We start from the raw sequence: 9,924 nt of genomic DNA, 5'->3' as shown, positions 1-9,924 counted from the left end.
CAAAATAACATAAATCTTTTATTGAAAGTCACTTTTATCGATGTTACAATGAGAGTAACATAGAAAACTCTGTAGTCTTATTAGCTTCAGAAGTGAACACTAATAAAATTGTGCCAGAAATTTAAATCTCGAGTTACAGTGACCTTTTAAAAACAGCAAGATTTACCTACAATATGAGAACAACTTTATAACTTGAACGGCCATAAAACAAATCACGCTTGCTCAGGAAAGCAATCACCATTCCATTTCTGTTGGTGTTTTACCTAAACCCAGTGAGTTTTGAAATAGCCTAAGAACCTGCGTGCGGAGTACCAGAGGGGAGGTTTGAATGATGCAAATCTATGTATATACACACGAGTACCGGGTTACCCAAAGTGAACCACACTGATCCTATTAACACGTCCCCGTGGGGGGTGGCTGCTGTCATCTGCAGGTGGGCCTCGCCCTCCGGAGGCCGTGAACGTGGGAAACACTGGCAGAGACGTAATGGACTGCTTTGGTTTCTGGAAACTGTCTTTTGGAAATGCTAGTCTGGAGGGGCAAATCTCCCAGCAAGTTAGAGATGGGAGAAGAAGAATGCTCTGTTATCCAGAAGGAATGTTTTGCTAAGCACTTTGCAGTTAGTGTTAAAGAAAAAAAAGTTTTCTATTAATAATAATAATAAAAAAAAAAGGTGTTGGGTTATCTGTAGCCATTAAAAAGGCGAGTCATAGAGTTAGAGAATCACAGTTTGATATTGTGCTGGATTAGAAAGGAAAAGTGGGGTTTTCAAATCAGGCAGTGATACACAGGTGTAATTTACCAGGAACCCTTGTGTTACTCCTAAGTGTCTGAATTCGTTTCAGCACTTTCTGTGCTGTGTTATCTGATAAAACTTAGCACCGCTATATTTAAAGATTTGGGACATTTGCAATATTTTAAAACTCAACCATCAAAACAAATCATGTACTGAAATGTCATAAGTTGAATGCAGAGAGCATATACGTGCACCTTCATCCATTTCGGGGAGACCAGCCTTTGTTCACAAATGCAGAAACTGATGCCCTTGTGTACGCTGACAAGGTCGCTTCATCTCTCGGGATGCCCTTTCGTAAAATGAGACAGAATAACGTACATTTTACTTGGATTTGATTCCAGGAGCTGCCTGCGTTCAACACGCCGGCTGCTTCTGCAGACCCTCCCGGTATGATGAGGTCTATGAACAATGCATGGGACACAGCACTGGACAGTAAACTACTTCAAAAGGTAACGTTGCAGAGAGCTGCAAAGCACGTAGCTCTGCCCTGGCGCCAGGTCTCCCCTCCATACCCATGACTGTCTTGAGCTCCTCTGTGTGCTTCATGTGGATGTCTACTGTGCTCGTATGCTGGGACTAACTGGCCCAGGATCTCTCAAAACTCTCGGCCGCTTATTCCCTTCCTGAGATTTATACCCTGAGACCCATCATGACTTTGCAAGGTGCACAATCAAACCAGCACGTCAAAAGGAAATGAAAGATAACCTCTCCCACCCTACGCCTATGGTCTTTCCAATTTTTATTTTAAGACAAAAAAGGCCCTGGCCTGTGTGATAAGGGATGTTTCTAATCGAGAAGAAGAGCACTGCAGATGCTGGGGAAGCAGGAAGGTTTTAAACATAGCCATCAAATCCGTTAAGATCTAAGGCCAAGGATATGAAGGGCAGAGGCACACCTGACGATGGTCTTTACGTTTTGATTTTCTGCTTACTGACTCTAGGAGGCCCATGGTGAAGGACTGCCCAAACCATAACTAAAACAGGAATGGAAATACTACCTTCTGCTCTCCAAGTCTGGGGCAATTTTGTTTTGTGCCTACAGGAGCGGTAGGAAACCTCTTAGAACTGGAAGTGCCTGGCCCACAGAGCATATTGCTATAAGCAAGCGCCAACCGAGACCAGCCAGGACACTTGAGCAACATGCTGCTCACACACAGCCAGATGGGCTGCCACCTCAGCCAATTCTCACAAATGTCAACTGAATTCTTTACAGTACATCAAAGGAGAAGCTGTTTACCCCGATCCCTAGCTCTCTGGCGCCCAGAGGAAAAAAAAAGACCCTGCCTCTGAAATCAGAGTTGTCTTATCAGGAGAAAAATAAGTATTCAAGTCCTTAATTAAGCCCTCTTCCACAGAAATGTCACCTTTTTATACAAAGCTACTGAATGAGAATGAAAAATTCATCTTGGCTTTATATTTCAGGGGGAAAGCAGGAGGCAGTTATAGAAGAAAAAAGTTTTAAAAAAAATAGACAATTAGGAACATAAATAGTGAAAAATGTGCTGCTGACGGGAGTCCAATTGTCTTAGTGCTCAAGCCAGCTTGCCACTGGCCAGACCTTTAGAGAATGCTCCCTGCGTGGCATCCAGCAGCAGCAGCCAGTGGTGCCCCGTGTGGCTGTGTGGACAGGTGTCTTGCTTCTCCTTCCCATCAGTTCCAAACTCCGTTCCCCTCTTCATGTACTACAACCTGCCAAACAGCCTTCTTTTCCTTTACATTTAAGTAAGATAGAAATAATCTTACCTTTAGATAAGGACTTACTATACTGAAATACAAGGGTATATCTAAAGTACTGTAAACCAGTATGACAATAGAAAACTGACAGAGTAAAATGAAGGAATGAACCAACTGGGCTCTGAAATCCTAAAAGAAGCGAGTAGAAATATCACACTCTCCATGGCTCAAAGCTAACAACAACAACAATAAAAAGAACAAAATCTGAAAATGGCAACAGGTAAAGGAGCTACAGAAGGTCTAGAGCAAATGGACAGGATGAAGTCATGCAGATATGCAACAGCAGAAAGGCACGTGGAACTGTCCTGGCATGCAGAGCGGCCCTACCTCCCACCCCCGGGAGGGTGGAGAACAATTTTATCTTCAGGGTGGTTTATTTACACATGCCATCAATCTTTCATCTATAAGCCGACACTGGACTGACCTGTGCAAACACTACTTTAAATCCCTGTGATGAAACAAGAAGGAAAAGAAACCGCATCATGAAAGTAAGCGCCCCCTTCTACCCGCAAAGAAGGCATCTCAAGCCCTGTTTTCTGTCCCAGGCAATGCTTTTGTAGAGTAACTCTAAAGATGGGCAACTCCTCAGTTAGCATCTAAGTAAGCCGCTGGGGCATTCGGTCTTTGTTCTTCAAATCCAGCCCCTGCAGAACACTGAGAATCTTCATGCTGCACCAACTAAGCGGCGCTCATCTCCCCCTTTCTGCAGACTGCACGCGACTGGCAGGTATTTTCTAGCTTGCTGGCTCTGGAGGAGGATTTCCCATCTAAGGAAAGAGGCTGGGGAGAGTAAGCCTGGCCAGTCCATTCCTTAAGGGTTCTGTTACTGCAGGCCTCCCTGGTCACATATGGGAAGACTGAACGCTACTCCTCGTGGGAATGGAAATGACCTGCTGAGTGGAACACCGCACACATCTGGGCTATCTGCAGCCCCACTGATGCCATTATCCGAGAGAGAAATGGCACCGAGTGAAGACATTACTGCCCTTCTCTGTATAATAATGATCCCACAGCAGACTGGGAAGTATGAATATTAGTTGCATGAGTCAAATTACTATGGAGCTTCAAAGTTCCTCTTCAAAATAGACATTTAAAAAAAGGTATAACCAGTGTGCTTGGACTTGATTCCATGAGTCTATTCTGTCTACCTGAAATAATGAAATCAAACAAAGATGATTCTACAACACCAATTTTAAATCCTCCGATACATACTTCTTGAAGCTATCCATCAAGATGAAAAGTTTGTTAATTCCAAAAACAATTCAAAGAATGCTGAAACATGAGAGATAGATACCCAGACTATAACATTAAACCTATTATTTTTCTAAAATCACTCTGCATGTGAAGCAAAACCTTTTCATCCAGTTTCATATGAAGATGATTACAAACCAGAGCAACCGATTCTCCCAAAAGGCACGTGATAATGATTTTCAATACAATGACTCCGGGTAAAAATAATTGAGAAGGTGAGGAAAGACTGGTAGGTAGACAGATAATGAGCTCACTAGCTAGCCATGTGTGAATTCTTTCAAGCTAGGGCTTACGTACATAACTATAACTACAAAGTACATTTACAGGAGGCACCTTCCCTTCAAAGCTATAAACTTCTTCGTAGTCAAAATAAACCTTATATTATATTAGCCTTTTATACACTCAATACCAGCAAACATTCAGTGCACACTTAAAGTGATCTTGTTCAAAAGTCACTTCATTTTCTACATCTTTTCACCTGCCACCAGTCTGCCCTTCTGTCCTTTCCTTAAGCTGGTGGAGACATTGTTTAACACCCATGCCTTTGTCTGAGACCGTTTTACTAAGCCATCAGAAAGCTATATCCTTTCCTGTCATGCTGTTTTTTCACTGTATAATTCTGTGTGATTGAATTGGCTCCCTAACACCTTCCGGTTGTTTCCAAGGAAGTGGACCATTGCAAGAGACACGAACTGAGTATACCGCCGCCTTCAGTCTGGGCATCTAAGACAATTCTCACGGAGATAAAACAAACTGTGTCCCTGGACACTTCTGGACAAAATCAAATGTAGAGTAGATTTCCGAGTTTTTGTCTGATGACTCCATCCCTCACATGAAACACCAAGGAAAAGGGGAAATCAGAAATGTATTTCACAGCAGGCCACACAACTGACCCTATTGATTCTGGATCTCACTAGAGTAGCTTTCTTTTGGAATGATAAAATTGCATTAAAACAGCTGTTAATTTTTCATTTTAAGTGAGATCCAAGATTTCACATAGAGCACTAATTTATTTGCGGATCAAAATGTAAAGGGCTCAAAACTCTTTTCCTCGGTAGGAAAATGGTTACCTCTGCAGTTACTGCATCCACGTAGCCATAGGCTTTATTTAATCTTGTGTGCCCTGTTGAGGCTTCCATTGGCCACCTTGTTCAAACTCAGCCAGAATGACCACTGGGACTTACATTCCAGTGACGAAAATGTGTTAAAGTTGTGAACACAGGTCATTCCCCTCAGAGATAATAGCTGAAAGGATTTTGTCAAGGGACCCAGACCTCAGACCAGGCATTGCCTGGGTGGGAGCTACGCACACTGTGGTCCATGTCTTTGGTGCATCTGGTCAACCTCGGCAAGACATTTTCTGGAGTGAGAGTAGCTGATATGCCCTGGTCCTGGGGACAGCAACTGTGGCAGGCACCATGTGTCTCGGATGTGGAGGACACGCGTTGGCAGATTCCCAGAGAGCCTGTCAGCTCCAGGGTGGCCTGAAGCTACATGGCTACTGCCCATCTGGAGTCCACCATCAGCACGATGCAGAGGCCAGAGGTTTGAGCAGTCTGGTCCCTCACTCAGTAACACCTCCTCTGTACACACTCTAAAGGGAAATCACCCGTTTTAGACAAACACCAGTTATGGAGAGCTCCTTTTACAGCACTGACCACTGCAGCGCATCATCCACTTACACTCTGAAGACTGTAGGATGGAGGACAATGACAGAATTGTGACTGACTGTTTTTAGGCATTTGGCAAAATACACTTATGTGTAACAGTTACCTTTTAAGTTTTAAAAATGTTTACATATGTACAGTTGTCCTTGTATGCTAATATAAATATGAAAAGTAAAAAATAAAAATAAAAATAAAAATACAAGTTTAAAGATAGCACATGGGATATTGGCCTCTCGAAGCTTTACAGCCTGGCAGTCCTGCAGAGAAATCCTATATGCCTTGGCCCAGCATGCTAGTTTCTATTATAGGATGTTGTTTCCTTGCATATGGAAAACAATAAACAGAAGCTTCATGCATGTGGCATTGCTGTTTGCAATGAGGATGTGTTTCAGAATGCCCAGTTCTGAATCCACTTCTGTCCCTCCGGGAAACCTGCTAATCTGGGTCATGTGAGTTAATTTTATTGATATTCTACACATATCTGTCATGCGGATTATCCATGAGCATACCGAAACCAGACCATAAACAGTCCCATGCTGTAGTGTAACACTCCAGTAGTTCTTTCCACCATTTGGTTAAACCTTAAGCCAATGACAGAAAGAGAACAGCAATCCAGGTATGACCCGTGGCTTCCTCTCCTCTGGGGTCTCAGAGGGTCTTCGGTCGTCAGAAGAGCAGATAAGTCTTGCAGTGACTGTGGGTGGCAGGGTGTCTATAAAAGTAAACAGTTTCGATGTGTCGCATGTAAACAGTGTTCTTAAATGGATGTCTCCCATAGCTGCAAACAGAGGAAAGCAAAATCATACAGGGTGAAAGCCAAAAGCAGATTCTTCTGAGCTACGAAGGATTCCAACCATACGTTACTTACCATGGCGCACGCTCACATGGGTGGACACAAGTACACAAACTTTGAGCCCTGTGTGGTGGGGGCATGCTATGGTGTGTGCATACGGCTATGTGAGGAGGCCAGACGAGGACTCCAGGGATCTTATTCTAGTGTTCCCCACTTTACCGCCTTGAGACAGGGAATCTGATTGCCCAGTGACCTCCTGTCCATCTGTCCAGCCCTCATTGCTGACTCTATAGGCACAAGGCACTTATGATCAGCTCTTCGTGTGGAGTTTGGGGATTCAAACTCTGGCCTGCAGGCCTCCACAGCAAATTCCCTGCTCGCTGGGCCATCTTCCAGCTCCCACATCAACTATTCTAACAACAGCCACCTTCTAATGTAAGAAAGGAAGAAAAAAAAAAAAAAACCCCGAACCTCTCGCATCCTCATTTCATGTTACTTAAAATTTTAAATAATCAAAACCTCAAATAACAGAATTTTAAAAATATTATTTTTAAGGTCCCTATTTTGCTTTATTTTACCCGATATACTGTCAGCTGGAATAGCGGTTCTCAACCACAGCAGTGAAAATCTTCTGGGGAAGTGCGTGCGTGCGTGCGTGTGTGTGTGTGTGTGTGTGTGTGTGTGTGTGTGTGTGTGTTTTACATGTGTACATGTTCATGTGTACATATATAGGGTACATGTGCATTTGCACGCCTGTGCACGTGGAGATGAGAGGTCAATGTTAAGTACCTTCCTCCATGATTCTTTATTTCATTTATTAAGATGGAGTCGCTGAACTTGGGGCTCATGGGTTTGGCAGGACTAGCTGGCCAGCAAGCTCCAGGGATCCTCCTGGCCGTGTCTCCTCACTACCAGGGTTACAGGTATGCACCAGCATACCTGGCCTTTTACATGGGTACTGGGGATTTGAACTAATGTCCTCCTGCTTGCACAGTAAACGTGTTATCAGCTGAACCATCTCCTCAGTACTAACCTGCAAAAGTTTTAAAATCCGCTGCTCTGGTATCACACCACACCAACTAAATAAAAATCTTCCTGGGAGGAATGTGGGTTTAAACTATGTTGAAGCTCTTTAGACAGTTCCCAGGTACAGCCAAGGCTAAGACATACGAGTCCATCAATACAAACAGCATCCTCATAAGTGTCACTATGGGACTATGAACAGGCCATGAGCTTTCCAGCTCTATCTCTGACTCCCTGGCCAGATCTACTTTGGGCAATGATTGGCAATTGCCTTCATGGGCTGCAAACAACTTTGGCACACGCAGAGAAACATCTCAGTTTACCAGAGAAATTTAATTTTTAAAGGTCTGCTAATGATCCTTCTGCCAGTCAATATAACTAGTGCTGTGTATTGCCAGCCGATGTGACTGAGATATAAATACTAAACACAAGAACAAAGAAAGTATGATTAGAGTGGATTAGGTTATATTTAACTTCCATCCGAATTCAATTTTAGTAGGATATTCGAGATATTTCATGACATGTAAATTTGGGGGAAAGAAAGAGAAATATCATGATTAATAATTCTTTTCTGTTTTCTTTTATTTTTCTTTGTGAGACAGTCTCATGTAGCCCAGGCTGGCCTCAAACTCACTATGTATCTGAGGCTTGCCTTAGTCTTCTGACATCCTTCTTCTACCTGTCAAGTGCTTTCAGTCAAATGCCACAGTACTCAGTTAAGTGTATCTTTCTAGATAGGTTACTTTAACATGCTTGCTCAAACCTTCATGGAATCCTTGTTCTAACAGAAACCGCAGCACACTGCATAAGGCAAGAAAAAGCCACTGAAACTATCTATCTCAGGCCAAGTGTACATATATTTACTACTAAAAAGATCCACTCTGGGGATGGAGAGATGGGTTAGTGGTTAAGAACAATTGCTACTTTTTTCGGAGGACTCAGGTTCGATTCCCACACCCACATGACAGTTCACAACTGTCTATAGCTCCGGTTCTAGAGGATCCAACCCACTCTTCTAGCCTCTGGAGGTTTAAGGAATACACATGACACGATTCATACATGCGGGCAAAGCACACATACATAGGAAAACAAAGAGTCAGAAGTGTTTTTAAAGAGACATCTTTGTTCTTTGGAACCCAGCGGAAACTCTCAAATCTAAGGATCTAAGTGGAGAGGAAGTAACAGAGTGCTACAGGGTGTCCCAGGCAAAGAAAATCTGAATGCTTGGATGGTGGTCTGGAGTAGCAGAGAGACAGGACTTTGGCCTCAAAGATGTTTCAGGAAAAAAAAAAAGGAAAAAAATTGAAAACAACTAAAATTCACGATTACCCCTGTGGGAAACACATAAAACAGAACTAGGTCATCTGTAGCAAAAGGCCCGATTACCCACACCTGTGTGCCTTTAACAGCGGTCTTGCTGACAGTGGGATCTGCTGCTAATGCAGTTTTCCACAACTCACCAACATAGCAGAATTGTCTGCTGCTTTGTTTTTGACTTAATGACTTTGCTCCCCGAGATCTGCTTGCAGTCTCTTTAGACCAAACTATTATGTACCCCCAATGTTGCTGTGTCACCTTGCCTCCAGGGTTATCCCTGATTGGCTAAATAAAAGGCCTGCACACCTAGGCAGGGCAAAAGAGAGAGAAAGAGAGAGAGGCAGAGGTAGGGTATATGGGCTTGGAGGACAAAAGGATTGCAGGGGGAGAGAGACAGGTCGGGGCGAAAGAGTAGTCACTAAAGGATAGGTTAAGAACCTGGGAAACGGGAGGAGGAAAGGCATGGAGAGAAGCCCAGATCGAAGGCACGTGCAAGTATTTATGAGGATACTGGATGGGAAGGAGCCCAGATAACAATGATGAAAGCAAATGGCATGGGGTGTGGTGCTGGGAAGTAACAGGGTCGATTAGGGGGTAATATCCGCCCAGTCCCAGGTGAAACCGGGCTTATTTAAATACAGCAGGTATCTGTGTCTTTTGTTGATATGGTATTGGGTTAATAATAACGGCCGTCATGATTTTAGGCATTAATAATGAACATTTTAGCCATTTTTTATTTACTACAATACACGCAGGCAATTGCAGGACAAGGGCCACCTGTTCAGCAGGATTCTTCCATATGGTATATGGCTGTCCCACGCAGTAGAGAATGAGTCAGCCCTTCCACGCTGCTAGTCCAGCAGCAGAGCCCTCACCATCACGGTGCTCAGCCTGTGGGAAGAGCATGCGGTGCCCACTCCCCCCGCCCACTCCCCTCACCCCGGGGAACTGCCACATTCATGAGTCCTCACGTGTTGACATCTCTAATAATCTAAACCCTGCCATGGTGACAGCTGAGAGAACACCCTCAGCTGGAAGGAGCAATGATGCAGACAGTTTAGCTGGAAAAGAAATGAAGTGCTCGACTTAGTACTCCAAGGAGGGTCGGGCAACAGCCACCTGGTTACCGCTTACCACAGCACAGACAGCTGGTAAAGGGCATCAATAAACACGTCCTTTACAAAGCCTGAAAACAGAGTGCTGCGTTAGTCTTCAGTTCCAGCTTATGTCATTGCTGGCACTGACATGGAGAGGTAGTTTTCACAATGAACAAAATGTTGTTTCTTATTTGTATAGACTGACGGACTTACTGATTACAGTTATCTGACCAGCTTTTAGTGATCT

At 43.7% G+C, this 9,924-nt stretch overlaps 1 protein-coding gene across 10 annotated transcripts in view; it reads right to left on the bottom strand.

Moving 5' to 3' along the window:
- Positions 1-9,924, bottom strand: part of Adam22 (ADAM metallopeptidase domain 22) — a 226,571-nt gene continuing 216,647 nt past the window's right edge. For all 10 annotated transcript variants that reach the window (XM_055612609.1, XM_055612619.1, XM_055612620.1 and 7 more), the window contains one exon: positions 1-6,225. In XM_055612609.1, coding sequence (XP_055468584.1) covers positions 6,205-6,225 — 21 coding nt within the window. In that variant the 3' untranslated portion in view covers positions 1-6,204. The remainder of the gene's footprint in view (positions 6,226-9,924) is intronic.

Source organism: Psammomys obesus, unplaced genomic scaffold (assembly GCF_907164565.1).
Source record: "Psammomys obesus unplaced genomic scaffold, mPsaObe1.curated_primary_1811, whole genome shotgun sequence".
In the NCBI taxonomy this organism is placed as follows: domain Eukaryota; kingdom Metazoa; phylum Chordata; class Mammalia; order Rodentia; family Muridae; genus Psammomys; species Psammomys obesus.
The sequence above is the reverse complement of the archived record's forward strand: the minus strand, read 5'-3'. Positions and strand labels throughout refer to the sequence as shown.